The sequence below is a fragment of the Nicotiana sylvestris genome, chromosome 11 (genome assembly GCF_000393655.2).
Source record: "Nicotiana sylvestris chromosome 11, ASM39365v2, whole genome shotgun sequence".
Classification (NCBI taxonomy): Eukaryota; Viridiplantae; Streptophyta; class Magnoliopsida; order Solanales; family Solanaceae; genus Nicotiana; species Nicotiana sylvestris.
In genome coordinates, this window is record NC_091067.1 from 22,366,419 (window position 1) to 22,387,473 (window position 21,055).

At 41.8% G+C, this 21,055-nt stretch overlaps 1 protein-coding gene across 1 annotated transcript; it reads right to left on the minus strand.

Annotated features, from left to right (window-relative positions):
• Positions 1–586: 586 nt before the first annotated feature.
• On the minus strand, positions 587–2,494 carry LOC138880813 (uncharacterized). The gene is made up of 3 exons (XM_070160992.1): positions 1,694–2,494; positions 1,056–1,456; positions 587–650 (listed from the first exon to the last, which is right to left on the minus strand). Exons 1-3 carry the CDS (start codon positions 2,492–2,494, stop codon positions 587–589), a joined length of 1,266 nt encoding a protein of 421 aa, XP_070017093.1.
• Between the last annotated feature and the right edge of the window lie 18,561 nt (positions 2,495–21,055).

Below are 21,055 nucleotides of genomic sequence, written 5' to 3' on the forward strand. Positions count from 1 at the left end.
TCAAATTAAGATCCTTTTGCTTGAACAAATGATGAATACTGTGATGATCAGTAAACACCTTACAAGACACGCCGTACAAGTAATGTCTCCAAATCTTCAATGCGTGAACAATGGCAGCCAGCTCCAAATCATGAACGGGGTAGTTCTTCTCACGGGGCTTCAACTGACAAGAAGCATAAGCAATAACTCCACCCTCCTGCATCAACACACAACCAATCCCAACTCTCGAAGCATCACAATACACGGTATATGAACCTGAACCTGATGGCAAAACTAGCACTAGAGTTGTGGTCAAAGTTGTCTTGAGCTTCTGAAAGCTCTCCTCACACTCGTCCGACCATACAAATGAAGCACCCTTCTAAGTCAACTTGGTCAAGAGCGATGTGATAGATGAGAATCCCTGAACAAACGGGCGATAATAACCTGCCAAACCAAGAAAGTTGCGAATCTATGTGGCTGAGGACGGTCTAGGCCAACTTTGAACCGCCTCTATCTTCTTCGGATCAACCTGAATACCCTCGTTGGACACCACATGCCCCAAGAAAGCCACTGAACTGAGCCAAAACTCACCCTTGGAGAATTTTGCCTAAAGCTTCTCCTTTCTCAATCTCTGCAATGCAACTCTCAAATGCTCTGCGTGCTCCTCCTGACTACGCGAATACACCAGGATATCGTCAATGAAGACTATGACAAACGAGTCGAGATAAGGTCGAAACACACTGTTCATCAAATGCATGAACGTTGTTGGGGCATTGGTCAGCCCAAAAGACATCACCAATAACTCATAATGACCATATCAGTTCCTGAAAGTTGTCTTAAGAATATATGAGTCCCTGATCTTCAACTGGTGATAACCTGAACGGAGATCAATCTTGTAAAACACTCTCGCTCGCTGAAGATGGTCGAATAAATCATCAATGTGAGGCAAAGGATACTTGTTCTTAATTGTTACTTTGTTCAATTGCCTATAATCAATGTACATTCTCATAGTGCCATCCTTCTTCTTCACAAATAGAACTGGCGCACCCCAAGGTGGCACACTAGGCCGAATGAACCCTTTATCAAGGAGTTCCTGAAGTTGTGCTTTTAATTCCTTCAACTCTGCTGGTGTCATACGATATAATGGAATAGAAGTGGGCTGAGTGCCCGGCACCAGGTCAATACCAAAATCAATGTCCCTGTCTGGTGGCATGCCCAATAGGTCAGCAGGAAACACATCGGGAAAATCCCTCACAATTGGAACAAAATCAATACTTGGAGTCTCAACTCCGACATCCCTTACAAAGGCTAGATACGAAAGACAACTCTTCCCAACCATCTGTTGGGCTTTCAAGAATAAGATCACTCTAGTGGGAACATGATCAGTCACACCTCGCCACTCGATCTGTGGCACATCCGGTATAGCCAATGTGACTGTCTTGGCATGACAATCCAAAATAGCACGACACGGAGATAGCTAGTCCATGCCCAAAATGATATCGAAATATACCATACACAGTAATAAAAGATCCGCTTGGGTCTCCAGACCCCTAATAGTCACCACATACGACCGATACACACAGTCTACAACAACAGTATCGCCCACTAGAGTAGATACATGAACAGGTGGAACAAGAGACTCACAGGGCATATCCAGATAATAGGAAAAATATGATGACACATAAGAAAAGGTGGAACCAGGATCAAATAATACAGAGGCATCTCTGTGGCAGACTGAAACAATACCTAAAATCACGACATCTGAAGTTGCAACATCTGATCTACGCGGGAGAGCATAGAAATGAGCCTGACCACCACCTGATCGACCTCCCCCTATAGGGTGGCCCCTAGCGAACTGACCTCTACCCCTAGCTGGGTTGGTGGGTGGTGAAGTAACTGGAGCAGAAGTCGAAGGCCGATCCCTCTGTTGAGACTGACCATCACGAAGACGAGGACATTGCCTCCTCATATGCCCAAACTCTCCACACTCATAACAACTCTCTGATGTTAGAGATGGGGACTGAAGGGAACCCCTGGCACCAGAGTGACCAGTAGAAGGACCTGGCATGGAAGAACTCTGCACTGATGGAGCACAGGACGAACTATGGGCTGGGAGGGCACTGAGTGATGAGTGGACCCAATTAGAATTGTGGGAACCATGCCCCGATGATGCCCCACGATACCCTGGGTGAGCTGAATAAGTCTGTCTGAAAGGACGGCCTCTACCCTGCTGGAACTGACCCCTCGAAGGAGCACTGCTAAAGTTACCAGATCCCCGAGGCCTCTTGGCCTCCCTCTCCTCTTGATCATGGCGGCGAACCAACTCAATCTCACTGGCGATGTCAACAACCTCCTTGAAAGTAGCACCTGTCACCCTCTCCCTAGTGATGAGAATCCGAAGCTGATATGTGAGACCATTAACAAACCTCATAATCCTCTCTCGATCTGTGGGAACCAACCAAACTGCATGATGGGCTAACCCAGAGAACCACATCTCATACTGCATCACAGTCATCTCTCCCTGACGCAACTGCTTAAACTGCCTGCACAGCTCCTCTCGGCGAGACTATGGCACATACTTCTCCAAAAAGAGAACAGAGAACTGCTGCCAAGTAAGGGGCGTTGCACCAATAGGCCTACGGCCTCTCATACTCCTCCCACCAAGTGAAGGCAGCCCCAGGAAACTGAAAGGTAATAAATTCCACACCACTGGTCTCAAGAATCCCTTCTATACAAAGCATCCTCTAGCACTTATCCAAGAAACTCTGGGCATCCTCGCCCTTTGCACCGGTGAATGTCGGAGGCTGGAGTCTAACAAACCTCTCAAGTCGATGCTGCTAGTCATCTGGTATAACTGGTGCCACAAACGCTTGAGCTGGTGCAATCAGCTGGGCTGGAGGTGCCCCCGGTGTCTGGAGTCCCTGCACAACCTACTCAGGTGTGCGAGCAACGGGAGTCTGGGTGCCTCTCCCGGACTGAGAAGTAGTTGCGGCCATAGTAACTGAAACCGCCTGAGCCAAACCGGTACACACTGATAAGATCTGAGCTAAAGCCTCCTAAAGGCCTGGAATCACAATAGGCATGGCTGGTGCCTGGGCTGGTGCTGCTGTAGCATCCACAACTAGGACCTGATACTGAACTGGGGCACCTGGTGAATTTGCAAGTGCTGCCCTAGCTGCTCTACCCCTACCACGACCTTGACCACGTCCTCGGCCTCTGGTAGCCCCAATTGGTGGAACTGGTGGTCGTCCACCCCACCTGGTAGCACGTGTCCTCAACATCTGTGAAAGAATGGAATAACAGAAGTTTAGTATTCAGGTCAACAAGTTCACACGACAAGAATTTCAAGAATATGCAGAATTTTCCTAAAGGTTCTGCAGCCTCTCGAGGATAAATACAGACGTCTCTGTACCGGTCCGCAAGACTCTACTAAACTGGCTCATAACTCGCGAGACCTATGTAACCTAGGCTCTGATACCAAATTGTCACGACCCCAAATACCCGTCGTGATGGCGCCTATCACATTACTAGGCAAGCCAACTAATCAATTAACCACAACCCCCTTTTTTCCTTTAACATTAAGCCATTTTCTAACACAAGTTTTAAATACCAAATTCATTATAAATGTTTTAAGCAACAAAAGATATGCGGAAAGTCAAGATAACAGGAAACTACACAGCCCCAACAATCTGGTGTCATGAGTCTAGAGCCTCTAATACATGTCTGAATACCTACTACATCAATAATCTAGAAAATGCGAAAAGATACAAGATAGGAGGGAGAAAATAGGGATGCGGACGCCATGCAGCTACCTCGAAATCTCTGACAATGCTGAATCAGCTGAAGGCCCTCACTAGGCCGCTCGAGCACCTGGGTCTGCACACATGGTGCAGGGAGTAACGTGAGTGCGCCAACTCAGTAAGTACCTAAGGTAAATAAGGACTGAAAGTAGTGACGAACAGTTCAAAAACATATAACTGAATAATCAACAGAATAACTGGTCAACTTTACCGTTTAAAATCAGTTCGTCAAAAAATCAACATTTCCAGTTTTAAAACATTTGAAATCAAATACTTAGAAATATATCCAACTAGGGCTTATTAGAAAAGAGAGTGAAATCAGTGAAAACATCACAACAGGGCCCCTCGGTCAAGTAATCACTCAGAATATGGCCCCTCGGGCAGCCTCTCAGTCACTCGTGACTCAACTCCCATCACTTGGTACTCACTCTCAGCACTCGGCTCCTTAATATTTCATAATAACCGAAATAATAGTAATTGTTGCGGCGTGCAGCCTGGTCCGTAATTTATAGTTGACTATGCTCACTAAGGGTGTACAGACTCCGGAGGGGCTCCTACAACCCAAGCGTCATATCGCTGCAGCGCGCAGCCCGATCCAATATATATATATATATATATATCGCTGCAATGTGCAGCCCGATCCATAACTACCATATGTACAAATATCCTCACAATTAGGTTCTCAACCTCTCTCAGTCATTAACCTCACAGCCTCTCGGGCACAACAATAGAAATTAGGGAACTCAGCCCAAACAGTCCTCACAATTAGGAGTAGAGTGATAAAATCAGTTTAAATCATTTAAACAGGTGAAACAAGAGTGAGGATATACTTCTAGCAAGTAAAGCGAGGAAAAATAGTCGAAATTCCCTAAGGGTTTCTACAGGTCAGCACAAGGACCCAAACATGGCATACAGCCCATAAGACAGTATAAATGACTGAAATACAAAATAATATAAGATTTGCAAATCAATTACGCGGATTAATAGTCGCTACGGGACGGACCAAGTCACAATCCCTACTGGTGTATGCCCACACGCTCGTCACCTAGTATGTGCGTCACCGCATTTATCAATTCAAGTCAAATACTGGGGTTTTGTACCCTCAGTTTCAGATTTACAATGGTTACTTACCTCAAATCGGTGAAAATACTACTCCGTGAAGCCTTTGCCCCTCGAATTGGCCTCCACTCGAGTCGAATCTATTCAAAAGAAGAATCACATCATCAAATTATGCTAAAGGAACGAAGCCCAAGCGAAAATAATCGAAAAATATCAAAAATCCTGAAATTGGCCAAACCCGACCCCCGGGCCCACGTCTCAAAACTCGATAAAATTTCATCAACGAAATCCTTATCTCCCCACGAGCCTATACATATCAAGAACACATAAATCGGAGTCCAAATGACCCCTCAAATCCTCATTTAAAGTCTCTTAATCGCAAGCCCTAAATCCTCAATTTTAGGCTGAAATTCCATGATTTATTAGGTAGATTTCACAATAGAATCGAGTTTTAAGTCCAAAATTCTTACCACCAAACGTTTCCCTTTGAATGCCTCTTCAATCTCCTTCAAAAAGCTCCAAAAGCGACCAACTATGGAGTAAAATAGACCCACATTCGCGGACAAGACGAGCTTAAAAACATTCTGCCCAGGCATAATTTTCTTCATCGCGATCGCGGGAAAACCTTCGCGATCACGAAGCACAAAAAATCAGATCCCAAAATTTACTATATGTGAACGCAAATAAGCCTATGCGAACGCAATACTTTGCCATTTTACTCTATACGATCGTGGACCCGTTGTCGCGTTTGCAATGAACAAATAGCATCCAAGACCCCTAGTCCACTTAACTCTATGCGAACGCAACCCCCTCCCCGCGTTCGCGATGACCCAGCTCCTCACACTATGCGATCGCATCTCCTCCTTTGTGAATGCATAGAACAAAATGGTTTGCCCCTCAAAAGCTTCTATGTGATCGCAGGAACCCCTACGCAATCGTAGAGAAGGAATTCCTACAACAGCTGAACCTGCAATTTTGCAACTTTTCTTAACTTCAAAATGATCCGATTGACCACCCGAAACACTACAGAGGCCCTCGGGACCTCAACCAAAGGCACCAACATATCCTAAAACCTTATTCAAACTTTTTCCAATCATCAAAACACCTCAAAGAACATCAAATCTCCCAAAACACATCGGATTCAAGCTAAACATTCTAAAATCTTCAAAAATATGCTTTTGATCAAAAACCCAACCAAACCACATCGGAATGACTTGAAATTTTGCACACACATCTCAAATGACACGATGGAGCTACTACAACTCTCAGAATTTCATTCTGACCCCTATATCAAAATCTCACCTGCCAACTTGAAATCGCTAAAATATCAACTTCGCCAATTCAAGCCTAAATCGTCTATAAACCTCAAAAGTCATTCCGATCACGCTCCTAAGTCCCAAATCACCTCACGAAACTAATCTAACCATCATAATGCACATCCGAGCCCTCTAACACAAAATTCAATATCCGATTGTCTTTTCCAACTTAAACTCACTCTAAAGAGACTAAGTGTCTCAAATCTAACCAAACCCTTTCCGAACCGTCACCAATCAACCCGATCACATATAGAACCATAATACAAAGCAATTAGAAGCAGAAATAGGGAAAATGGAGTGGTAACTCATGAGACGACTGGCCGGGTCATCACAGCATGTTTCTAATCTGATTTTCTTGCATCAACCGAGCATTCATGGTTGTTATGATATTTTATCACCCTGAAAAGTGTGGAATTTTTTATTCTGGCAACAAGTACATTCCAACCACATTTCTCCATGATGCATTTCAGATCGTATCTCTTTGAACATGATCTAACAACATTGAATTCAACTTTTTGGTTTATCTCCAAACTGCAGAAAAATTTAGTCATGTTTTGCTTGTTCTCAAAAATTTATCCTACTTTTACTTCCTCGGGCAATGCATCCTGTCTAGGTATTTTACATGGTGGAGATTCTTTCAGCTTTCTCCTTACCTTTTTTCTTGATTTCTTAGAAGCACTAGAAGTTTCAACAATTTCTTCAATTGTATCTGATATTATCAGTATAAATTCCATGTTTACTTCATATTCGTTGTTGCTTATCATTGTAGAAGGTAACAAAAAACTTTGTTGGATTGTGTGTTTGTTGTCAATTTGCATTATTAGTTGTCCTTCTTCTTCTTGGTCATCGACAAACTGGTATGAATTTATTAGAGGAGCGGGTAATTGTTGCAGCATTATATATTCTGAAGCAGCTGTAACGTTAGAAAGTTGTTGCTCGTTGTCTACTTCCAGTATTGGCTATCCTAGTTCATGTTGATAATCAACATATAGTTCTGAATCTATTATATATGGAAGCGATTGTTTGAATGCTACAGATTCTGAATGTTGTATTTTTTTTTATGACAAAATGGCAATTCTTGTAGGCTGAATCAGTTGTAAGCACATGTATACAGGTACTGAGTTCTTCATCTGAAGTTACAAATATTCCTTTGCTTGTATTTAGTTTGATATCAAACCATACCTTTAGTGAATATCTGCTTGAATCAATATTTGTAACTTCACTAATTTTCTTCAGGAAAGTATTGAATGATACTTGTTCATTAAGCAGCACAAGTTTTGTATCATGATCCAAGTATTTGAAATCAAGAGTCCACCTCCCATTGAAAGTAATAACAACGCAAATCGAACTCATCCTGCAGAAGCATGTTTAGTGTCAAGTATTAGGAAACTGAACAGAAGAATTTAATTATGAAGTTCATAAAAAATGTAAGCACATTGCAGCTGAAGTTTGAGCAAATGTACTAGAACATTTCAGCTTGTTTATAGTGAAGTTTTCAAAAAAAAGCTCATGAAGAAGCTAATTAATGTAGGATAAGACTTAATCATAAACTAAATTTAACTTCAGCATGCAGGAGAAAATTACATAGTGCAGGAGGAAAACTTGTAGGTGGTTTGTCCTGAAGTTTTTACAAATGAACTAAACAACTTCAGCATTTGCTGCTGAAGTTTTGGTTAAAACTTCTACTTTTTAGGCTGAAGTTTTGGTTAAAAGTCATAACAAAAGTGTCGACTGTAAGACAAAAACTTTAGCTTATTTAGTGTTGAAGCTTTTACAAATGAACTAAATCACTTCAGCATCTTTTGCTGAAGTTTTTAAAAAGTTGTATGACAAAATTAATGAATCCAGGACAAAAACTCTAGCTCATTAAGTGCTGAAATTTTTACAAATGAACTAAATCACTTTAGCATCTTCTACTGATGTTTTTGAAAAACATGTATGACAAAATTAATGAATCCAGCAAAAAAAACTTCAGCTTATTAAGTGCTGAGATTTTTAGAAATGAGCTAAATAACTTCAGTGTCATGACCCAAAATCTAACCATGGTGGTGATGGCGCATATCGTATTACAAGGCAAACCTACTTCCCAAAATATTACTACTAAACCGATCATAAGAAATTAATAAAACATTTCAACATTTAAATTTTTCATAAACTAAATTAAATCTAAATGTAATATACAAAAATACGGAAACAAGCCCCAAACATCGGGGTGTCACTAAGTCATGAGCATCTAAAACTGTAAACTAAGATATATATACTGTCTAATTGTCCAAAAGAAGAAATGACAAAAAGAGTAACAATGTCCTGCGGACACTAGCAACTACCTTGCAATCTCCACAGATAGTCGGCCTGAACTTAACGATCGCCACGCTCTAACTTACCTGGATCTGCACATAAAGTGCATGGTGTAGTATGAGTACAATCGACATAGTAGTAACAGAAATAACTAAGGAACTGAGCAGTAGTGACGAGCTAAGCAAAACAGTCCAATTATTTATTTTTCACAATTTTAAAAATAATAGGAATAAACAAGTAAATTCTATAACTCAGTAAATGTCACAAATAAAATTAACAGATAAATGCAGCAACAGCAAAAGTAGATGCAATCTCACAGTAATGTCACTCCATCACTCAGCACTCAACGCTGAACACTCAATACACTCAGCACTCTGCGCTCATTGAGGGTATGTACAGACTCCAGAGGGGCTCCCAAATCCCAAACGCTAAGCACGGACAACTCACATGCTACCATATCAATACCTAGATCTGCATGGTCAACTCACGTGCTACGCGGACAACTCACGCGCTATGGTATCAATACTTGGACACGCATAGTCAATCACGTGCTACGCAGACAACTCATGCGCTATGGTATTAATATCCTTACAACCAGGCCCTCGGCCTCACTCAGTCATGTACCTCACTAGTCTTACCATCATCAACAAATAAGGGAACACAACCCACATTAAGTATCACAACATATTAGCAAATAATAGAGACTAAGGTAAACATGTACAAAAATTTCTATGACTGAGTACAAATAATGTGAGCATGAATAAAGCCTAAGCATGATCTCTAACATGAAGGCAGACAAGTTCAACAAGTAACTACGTAAACACATATGATGGTTATTAGGGCCCACGTCCTCACGAGATAGACCAAGTCTCAATCCCTCGAGGTATACACCCACACGCCCATCACCTAGCGTGGGTATCAACTCCAAACAATCACATGATATCAAATTCTCCGGGTTTATACCCTCAAGGCCAGAGTTAAAACTGTTACTTACCTCAACCACGTAAAATCGTACTTCGGGATGCCCTCGTCTCTGGACTCGATCTCCAAAAGCTCAGAATCTAACCATAATTATATTAATACCATCAACGTGTGCTAAAGAATCGAATTCCACGATAAAAACTACAAAATATGCCAAGAATTTGAAATCGGCCAAAACTCGGCCCCCGGGCCCACATCTCAAAACCAGTCAAAAATGGGAGAATAATAATTCCCGTCCTCTCCCGAGTCTAACCATATAAAATTTATCAAAATCGGACTCCGTTTGGTCCCTCAAATCCTTACCTAAAACTCTCCAAAACTCAAATCCTAACTCTCTCAATTTCACTTTGAAATCATCAATCAAATCCCAAAAACGAAGATGGATTCATGAAATATAACCAAAACCGAGTATAAAACACTTACCCCAATCCCTATGGTGAAAATCGCCTCCAAAACCGCCCAAATCCGAGCTCCCCAACTCAAAATATGACCGAATGAACATACCTAATTTTATATATTTTTTTGCCAGCTATTCTGCCTCGTTTCTCATGCCAAACGATCCTGAGACTCGTATTTTATGACTCCAATGGATTCCTTGTGAAATTATAGTCAAGTTAGGCTTTTGAATCACTCAATTTGACCTTATAATGAATGAGATATGTTAGTTTCAATATTTGCAAATAGTGCTGATTTTTAAATATACTGTCAGTGGTAATTTCGTAATTACTCTGAAAAATCTGGCAACTTATTTCTTAGTAAAATGACCATAAAATTCTCATACGATGACCAAATTCGATGATTCTTTTTGCTACGGTTCCGTAATTACGATACGGATCTAATTCTTTAATCAAAAAAAGAAATCGGGCCTCGTTTGTTTAATATGATATCATTTATGCTTGAAGAAACGATGGCGAAACATAAGAAAAACGAGCGCAACACAACCCCAACCTATCTGAAACTCACCCGAGGCCCTCAGAACCTCAACCAATAATTCCAACAAGTCATATATCACTACCCAAACTTAGTCGAACCTCTGGAACACCCAAAACAACACCAAAACACCAAATCAGCCTCGAATTCAAGCCTAAGAACTTCTAAACTTCCAAAATTTGCCAACAACGCCGAAACCTATCAAACCATGTCTGAATAACCTCAAATTTTTCACACACGTCACAAATAACACTATGAACCTACTCCAACTTCCGGAATTACCCTGATACCTAATTTTCTGTTGCCGACCAAAATCGCCAAATTTCTAACTTTCGCCAAATCAAGCCTAATTCTACCACGGACCTCCAAATTACATTCTGGACACACTCCTAAGTCTAAAATCACCCAACGAAGCTAACCGAATCATAAAGATCCAAATCTGAATTCGATTACTCATAAGTCAACTTCCGATTGACTTTTCTAATTTAGCTTTCTAACTAAGAGACTAAGTGATCATTTCACTCCAAAACTACTCCGAACCCAAACCTACCAACTCGATACAAATCAACACAGTTGAACAACACATAAAGAAACGGAAATGGGGGAAACAGGGCTATAACTCTCAGAAGAACTGACTGGGTCGTTACATCCTCCCCCTCTTAAACAAATGTTCGTCCTCGAACTAGTCTAAAACATACCTGAAATCACATGATATACCACATAATTCAAACACTCACAATGATGATTTCTAATCATAGCAGCTGCCCAAAACAACAAAACGTTGGTAATAAATCTCTTATCAGACAAAGCCTGAATAAGCTATATCAAGTCACAAATCAAACACCCATTAGTCCTTGCTACATCTCAAGTAAACCCTTCTCATCACATTCGATCAATCCGAACACAATCTCGCAGTCAAATCATACTCGCCACATAGCCATCAAATCACAAATCCACTAATAGGGACATGAACGGACATATAAGCACGTGCTCACACAATCAACACCTCAGTACTCAATCGACAGTCAAAACCCGGCCTAAAGTCCTCCACACTGGCCCAACATCAACACACAGAAATCACATCTCGCACCTCATACAGAAAATACAATTTGTCGATGCACAACTGATACCGAGCGTTCATGTGCGCATATGAATGCGTGGAAGGAATAAAAAGAGTTACACTTCAAGCTGAATCAATACCGCACGATAAGAATTCAAGAAGGTGAAGTTTTCTTAAAGGTTTTGCAGCCTCTCGAAGATAAGTACAGACGTCTCCGTACCGATTCTCAAGACTCTACTAAACTCGCTCATGACTCATGAGACCTATGTAACCTAGGCTTTGATACCACCTTGTCACGACCCAAAATCTAACCATGGTCGTGATGGCGCCTATCAAGTTACAAGGCAAGCCTACTTCCAAAAATATTACTACTAAACCGATTAAAAGAAATTAATAAAACATTTCAACATTTAAATTTTTCATAAACTAAATCAACTCTAAATATAATATTAAAAATACGAAAACGAGCCCCAAACATCAGGGTGTCACTAAGTCATGAGCGTCTAAAACTATAAACTAAGATATATAAATTGTCTAACTGTCCAAAAGAAGAAATGACAAAAGGAGTAATAAGGTCCTGCGGACACTAACAACTACCTTGCAATCTCTACAGATAGCCGACCTGAACTAAATGATTGTCGCGCTCTAACTCACCTTAACATAAAGTGCAGGGTGTAGTATGAGTACAACTGACTCAGTAGTAACAGAAATAACTAAGGAACTGAGCAGTAGTGACGAGATAAGCAAAACAGTCCAATTATTTATTTTTCACAATTTTAAAAATAACAGGAATAAACAGGTAAATTCCATAACTCAGTAAATGCCACAAAGAAAATTAACAGATAAATGCAGCAACAACAAAAGTAGATGCAACCTCACAGCAATGTCACTCCATCACTCAGCACTCAACACTCAACACTCAATACACTCAACACACAACACTCAACACTCTGCGCTCACTGAGGGTGTGTACAGACTCCGGTGGGGCTTCCAAAGCCCAAGCGCTAAGCACGGACAACTCACGGGCTACCATATCAATACGTGGATCCACATGGTCAGCTCATGTGCTACGCGGACAACTCACACGCTATGGTATTAGTACCTAGACCCGCACGGTCAACTCACGTGCTATGCGGACAACTCACACGCTATGGTATTAATATCCTCACAACTAGGCCCTCGGCCTCACTCAGTCATGTACCTTACTAACCTTACTATCATCAACAAATAAGGGAACACAACCCACATCAAGTATCACAGCATATTAGCAAATAATAAAGACTGAGTTTAAACATGTACAAAAATTTCTATGACTGAGTACAAATAATGTGAGCATGGATAACGCCTAGGCATGATCTCTAACATGAAGGCAGACAAGTTCAACAACAAGCAACTACGTAAATACAGATGATGGTTATTAGGCCTCACAGCCTCACGAGATAGACCAAGTCTCAATCCCTCGAGGTATACACCCACACGCCTGTCACCTAAAGTGGGTATCACCTCCAAAAAATCACATAATATCAAATTCTCCGGGTTTATACCCTCAAGTCCAAAGTTAAAACTGTTACTTACCTCAACCGCGTAAAATCCTACTCTGGGATGCCCTCGTCTCTGGACTCGGTCTCCAAAATCTCAAAATCTAACCATAATCAAATTAATACCATCAACATGTGCTAAATAATCTAATTCCACGATAAAAACTACAAAATATGCAAAAAATCTAAAATCGGCCAAAACCCAGCCCCTGGGCTCACGTCTCAAAACCAATCAAAAATGGCAGAATAATAATCCTCGTCCTCTCCCTAGTCTAACCATATAAAATTTATCAAAATCAAACTTTGTTTGGTCCCTCAAATCCTAATCTAAAACTCTCCAAAACTCAAACCCTAACTCCCTCAATTTCACTTTGAAATCATCAATCAAATCCCAAAAAATGAAGATGGATTCATAAAATATAACCAAAACTGAGTAGAGAACACTTACCCCAATCCCTATGGTGAATATTGCCTCCAAAACCGCCCAAATCCGAGCTCCCCAACTCAAAATATGACCGAATGAACAAACCCTAATTTTATATATTTTTTTGCAAGCTATTTTGCCTCGTGTCTTGTGCCAAACAATACCGAAACTCGTATTTTATGCCTACAATGGATTCCTTGTAAAATTATAGTCAAGTTAGGCTTTTGAATCACTCAATTTAACCATATAATGAATAAGATATGTTGGTTGCAATATTTGCAAATAGTGCAGATTTTTAAATACGTCGTCAGTGGCAATTTCGTAATTACTCTGAAAAATCTAGCAACCTATTTCTTAGTAAAATGACCATAAAATCCTCATATGATGTCCAAATTCGACGATTCTTTTTGCTACGGGTCCGTAATTACGATACGGATCTAATGCTTCAATCAAAAAGAAAGAAATTAGAGCTCGTTTGTTTAATATGATATCATTTATGCTTGAAGAAACAGCGTCGAAACTTAAGAAAAACGAGCGCAACACAACCAAACCTATCCGAAACTCACCCGAGGCCCTCGGGAACTCAACCAATAATTCCAACAAGTCATATATCACTACCCGAACTTCGTTGAACCTCTGTAAGAACCAAAACAACACCAAAATACCAAATCAACCTCGAATTCAAGTCTAAGAACTTCTAAACTTTCAAAATTCGCCAACGATGCCGAAACCTATCAAACCACGTCCGAATGACCTCAAATTTTGCACACACGTCACAAATGACACTACGAACCTACTCCAACTTGCAGAATTCCATTCCCACCCCGATACCTAATTTTTTGTTACCGACCAAAATCGCCAAATTTCTAACTTTCGCCAATCAAGCCTAATTCTACCACGGACCTCCAAATTACATTCCGGACACACTCCTAAGTCTAAAATCACCCAACGAAGCTAACCGAATCATAAATATCCAAATCCAAATTTGATTACTCATAAGTCAACTTCCGGTTGACTTTTCTAACTTAGCTTTCTAACTAAGAGACTAAGTGATCATTTCACTCCAAAAATACTCTGAACCCAAACCTATCAACTCATGTCACAACCCCCGGTTCGCCCTCCATGAACCATCGTGACGGCACCTAATCTCTACGACTAGGTAAACCTAAAATGTGGAAGATAAACCAAATTTGCGGAAGAAAACAACTTAAAACAGAAATAGAGTAGTAATAGTGTTTAAATGTGCCACTCGGCTTACACCATATTTAAATCTTAATACCAATACATAAATCCAAGACCTGGAAACCCACGAATCACAAGCTAAGATCAATACTACATAGCTCTAACTCCGGAATGTCTAATAAGAAAAGAAAAATGCAGAAGGGCTAAATATTAAAAGCAGGAATAGAAAGGGACTTCTGGGTCTATGGACGCGGCAGATGTTCGAAGTCTCTAGAGCAGTCGCCTCCTGAAGGATGATAGGCCTGAGTAGCGGTACCTGCATCTGCACACGAAAGACATGCGCAGAAGGGGCATTAGTACACCACAGCGGTACTCAGTAAGTGCCAAGCCTAACCTCGGTTGGGTAGTGACGAGGAAGGTCAGGTCCCTACTAAGGTTAAATAAAATATAAAGATGACAGGATAAGATAAGCAGTGCAATTGAGAATCTACAGTAAAAATCTATACAGGATAATAAGAGTACAATAATGGAAACAGAGATAAAGGCAAACCATAAGGAAGTACCAATCATAACAAGGATGATAACCGGGATCTCTTGGTATCCTCAATATATGCTAGGGATCTCTCGGTATCCTGAGGATCTCTTCGTATCCTCAATATATGCTAGGGATCTCCCGGTATCCCGAGGATCTCTTGGTATCCTCAATATATGCTAGGGATCTCTCGGTATCCCGAGGATCTCTTGGTATCCTCAATATATGCTAGGGATCTCTAGGTATTCCGAGGATCTTTTGGTATCCTCAATATACGTGCCAAGGATCTCTTGGTATCCCGCACCTCAGTTCAGATCATAAATACGTACAGGGGATCTCCCGGGATGCCGTCTCGTAGTCCCAAAGTAAAAACACACAGTAGCAACACAAGAATACGCAATTAAACTAAATTTCGTATCAAGTAAACAGTTAATTCTATCCTAACATGCTTCATGTAATGCAATTAAGGCAGTTTAAGCAAATAGGCAATTAAGTCAACTAAACATGTTTTTCTAAACTAGCAACAAGCTAAATTCGCAAGTAGAATAAAACAGGAAAAAGAACTCAATTGAAATACATAAGGAAAAACCGGATTTTCAACAATTAGCTCAAGTACGCTCTCGTCACCTCGCGTTCAAGGCATTTCAATTATCAAATATATCTTATCCTAAGGGGAAGGTCGCCCACAATCGGCCCAATAATCAATCCGAAACCACGCTCTTGCCACGAGTACTCGACTCCAAATGGACCAAATCTATTCAATTCAATTTTATAATGTAAATAACACTTCAAGTAACTAATTCTACAATTAAATTCTAAGATAATACGTGAAATTAGGTAAAATGACCATAACGCCCCTCGGGCCCACGTCTTGGAATCGGGTAAAATTTATAGTTTCAGAATCCTCATACTCTCACGAGTCTATCCATATTAAAATTATCCCAATCCGATGTCAAATACCCAATCAAAACTCAATTTCTTGGTCTAAGAACCTTTCCCAGATTTTCACCAAAATTTCAAAATTAAAGGATGGATTTAAGTGTAGATTCATGGAAATTAGTCTAAACCGAGTAGGAATCACTTACCCAAATCGCTTAGATGAAAATCTCTTCAAAAATCGCAATCTCCCGAGCTCCCAAGTCTAAAATATGAATTATGGCTCAAACCCTCGATTTTAGGTTTTAAAAATCTGCCCAGGTGTTTCCTTCTTCGCGAACGCGGTCAACTCCTCGCATTCGCGAAGCACAAAAATGACTTTGACCAAAATCCTCTTACACGAACGCGACAAAGACACTCACGAATGTGATGATTCCTCATACTTACCCTTCGCGAATGCACTCTCTCTCTCCCGAACGCGATGAACAAACTCGACCTCAGACCCAGCTGACCAATTACTTTACACGAACGTGCTGCCCTTCTCGCGAATGCAATGCACAAACATCCAGCCCTTCACGAACGCAAAGGCTAAAATTTCACCATCTTCCATTGACTCTTCGCGAACGCGAGGGTCCACTCGCGAACGCAAAGAGTAAATATCTGCAACAGCTGAACCTGCAATTTCTACAACTCCAAACTTCATGAAATGGTCCGATTGACCACTCGAAACTTACCTGAGGCCCTCGGGACCTCAACCAAGCATACCAACATATCCTAAAACCTCATTCGAACTTGCTCCAACCTTCGAAACGCACGAAAATTCATTAAAACACCTATTTCTCATCGGATTCAAGCCTAAGAATTCCAAAAATTCTAAAAATACGCTTTCGATCAAAGGTTTATCAAACCTTGTCTGAATGACCTGAAATTTTGCACACACGTCATATTCAACACTATGGAGCTATCAAACTTCCAGAATTCCATTCCGACCCTCGGATCAAAATCTCGCTATCGAACCAGAAACTTCAAAAATTCAACTTTCGGCATTTCAAGCCTAAATTAGCTACGGACCTCCAAAACACAATCTGAACACGCTCCTAACCCCAAAATCACCCAACGCAGCTAACAGAACCATCGGATTTCCATTCCGAGGTCGTCTTCTCACTGTTCCGACTACAGTCAACTTTCCAACACTTAAGCTCTCATTTAGGGACTAAGTGTCCCAAAACTCTCCGAAACTTAAAATCGAACATCCCGGCAAATCAAAATAGCAGAAATAAACTTGGGGAAAGTAGTTAATAGGGAATCGGGGCGTTAATTCTTAAGACAACCGGCCGTGTAGTCACATCCTCCTACACTTAAACATGTGTTCGTCCTCGAACGAGCATAGAGACATACATGAAGTAGTGAAAAGATGAGGGTAACGGCTGCGCATATCCTGCTCGATCTCCTAGGTCGCCTCCTCGACCGCTGGCCCCGCCACTGAACTTATACGGATACAATATTTTTTGACCTCAGCTTTCTAACCTGCCAATCCAATATTGCCACTAGCTCCTCAACATAAGATAGATCCTTGTCCAACTGGACTGAATTGAAATCCAACACGTGTGATGGATCACCGTGATACCTCCGGAGCATCGAAACATGGAATACCGGATGAACTCCGGCCAAGATGGGAGGTAAGGCAAGCTCATAAGCTACCTCCCCAACATGCCTCAATATCTCAAAAGGGCCAATAAATCTCGGACTCAACTTTCCTTTCTTCCTGAATCTCATAACACCATTCATAGGCGAAACCCGAAGCAGAATCCGCTCTCCAACCATATAGGAAACATCACGAACCTTCCGGTCCGCGTAACTCTTCTATCTGGACTGGGTTGTATGGAATCTATCCTGAATCACCGTGAACTTCTCCAAAGCATCCTGAACCAGGTTTGTGCCCAACAATCTGGTCTCACCCGGCTCAAACCAACCCACCGGGGATCTACACCGTCTCCCATATAAAGCCTCATATGGTGCCATCTGAATGTTGGACTGATAGTTGTTGTTGTAAGCAAACTCCGCCAAAGGCAAGAACTGATCCCAAGACCCTCCAAACTCAATCACACGCGCATGGAGCATATCCTCAAGAATCTGAATAGTGCGCTCGGACTGTTCGTCCATCTGAGGGTGAAATGTTGTACTCAACTCCACCCAAGTACCCAACTCATGCTGAACAGCCTCCAGAACCTTGATGTAAACTGAGTACCCCTATCTGAGATGATGGACACTGGAATACCATACAGATAAACAATCTTCCGGATATAAATCTCCGCCAAACGATCCAAAGAATAAGTAGTACACATAGGAATGAAATGAGCGGACTTGGTCAGCCGATCCACAATCACCCAAATAGCATCGAACTTTCTCAAAGTATGTGGGAGCCCAACTACAAAGTCCATGGTGATCCGCTCCCACTTCCACTCCGGAATCTCTATCTGCTGAAGCAACCCACCCGGTCTCTGGTGCTCATACTTCACCTGCTAACAGTTGAGGCATCGAGCTACAAATCCAACTATATCCTTCTTTATCTGCCTCCACCAGTAGTGCTGTCTCAAATCCTGATACATTTTTGCGGCACTCGGATGGATGGAATACCGCGAACTATGGGCCTCCTCTAGAATCAACTCTCGAAGCCCATCAATATTGGGTACACAAATCCGACCCTACATCTTCAATACCCCATCATCACCAATAGTCACATCTCTAGCATCACCGTGCTGAACCTTGTCCTTGAGGACAAGAAAATGAGGGTCATCATACTGCCACTCCCTGATACGATCAGATAAGGAAGACCGAGAAACCACGCAAGCGAGAACCCGACTGGGCTCTGAAAGATCCAATCTCACAAACTGCCTGGCTAAGGCCTGAATATCCATCACCATAGGCCTCTCTGATGCTGGTAAATAAGACAAACTCCATAAACTCTCTGCCCGGTGACTCAAAGCATCGGCCACCACATTGGCCTTGCCCGGATGATACAAAATAGTGATGTCATAGTCCTTCAGCAACTTTAACCACCTCCTCTGGTGCAAATTTAGATCCTTTTGCTTGAACAAGTGTTGTGAGCTTCGATGGTCAGTATAAATCTCACAGGGAAACCCGTATAAATAATGGCACCAAATCTTCAGAACATGAACAATGGCAGCTAACTCAAGGTCATAAACAGGGTAGTTCTTCTCATGTATCTTCAACTGTCTGGACACGTAGGCAATCACCCTACCGTCCTGCATCAACACCGCTCTAAGGCCAACCTACGAGGCATCATAATAGATCGTATAAGACCCCGATCTTGTAGGCAATATCAAAACTGGGGTTGTAGTCAAAGCTGTCTTGAGCTTCTGAAAGCTCACCTCACACTCCTCCGTTCCAGTTCCGTCCACTGGAACGGAGCACCCTTCTGGGTCAGTCTGGTCATAGGGGCTGTAATCGATGAAAACACCTTAACAAAATGATGGTAGTAACCCGCCAAGCCAAAGAAACTACGGATCTCTGTAGCTGAGGATGGCCTGGGCCAACTCTACACGGCCTCTATCTTCTTCGGATCCACCTGAATACCCTCACTCGATACCACGTGGCCTAAGAATTCCATTGAATCCAACCAAAACTCACATTTCGAGAACTTAGCATATAACTTCTTCTCTCTCATAGTCTGAAGCACAGTCCTCAGGTGCTGCTCATGATCTTCCTAAATTCGGGAATACACTAGAATATCATCAATAAAGACAATGACGAACGAGTCAAGATACGGCCAGAACACACTGTGCATCAAATTCATAAAGGCTGCTGGGGCATTGGTCAGCCCAAATGACATAATAAGGAACTCGTAATGACCATACCGAGTCCTGAAAGTAGTCTTCAGGATATCTGGCCCCCGAATCTTCAACCGATGGTAACCTGAGGGCAAATCAATCTTAGAAAACACTCGTGCGCCCTAAAGTTGTTCAAGCAGATCATCAATACGAGGCAAAGGGTAACGGTTCTTAACTGTCACTTTGTTCAACTGGCGATAATCAATACACATACGCATAAAACCATCCTTTTTCTTCACAAACAGGACAAGAGCACCCCAAGGTGATACACTGGGCCGAATAAAACCCTTATCAAGAAATTCCTGTAACTGATCCTTCAACTCCTTTAACTCAGGAGGAGTCATACGAAACGGAGGAATAGAAATGGGCTGAGTGCCCAGCAACATATCAATGCCAAAATCAATATCTCTATCAGGCGGCATGCTTGGGAGATCAGCTGGAAACACATCGGGAAAATCCCCTACTACTGGAACTGAATCAACTGAAGGGGTATCAATACTGACATCTCTCACATAAGCTAAATACGTATCACACCCCTTCTCAACCATACGCTGAGCTTTAATAAAAGAAATAACTCTATTGGGAGTGTGATCTAAAGTACCCTTCCACTCAACACGTGGTACACCTGGAATAGTCAGTGTCACGGTTTTGGTGTGACAATCAAGAATAGCATAATGGGGAAACAACCAGTCTATACCCAAGATAATATCAAAGTCAACCATGTTGAGTAACAATAAATTGACTCTGGTCTCAAAACTACTAAGAGCAACCAAACACGACCGATAGATGCGGTCCACAACAAGAGAATCTCCCACATGAGTAGAAACATAAATAGGGGAACTTAAAGAATCCCGAGATACACCCAAATGCGGAGCAAAATAAGAAGGCACATAAGAATAAGTAGAGCCTGGATCGAATAGAACCGATGCATCTCTGTGACAAACCAATATAATACCTGTGATGACAGAATCGGAGGCAATAGCCTCGGTACGGGCAGGAAGGGCATAGTATCTGGCCTGGCCTCCCCCTCTATGGCGACCTCTACCTCCTCGACCTCCACCTCTAGCTGGCTGAGTAGGTGGGGTAGCAACAAGAGCTGTAATCATAGCCTGAGAACTCTGCGAGGCAAACTATGGCTGAGACGTCTGTAGAGGTACACTCCTCCCAAGTCTAGGGCAATCCCTCACCACGTGGAATGTGTCATAACACTCAAAACAAGCTCTTAGAGG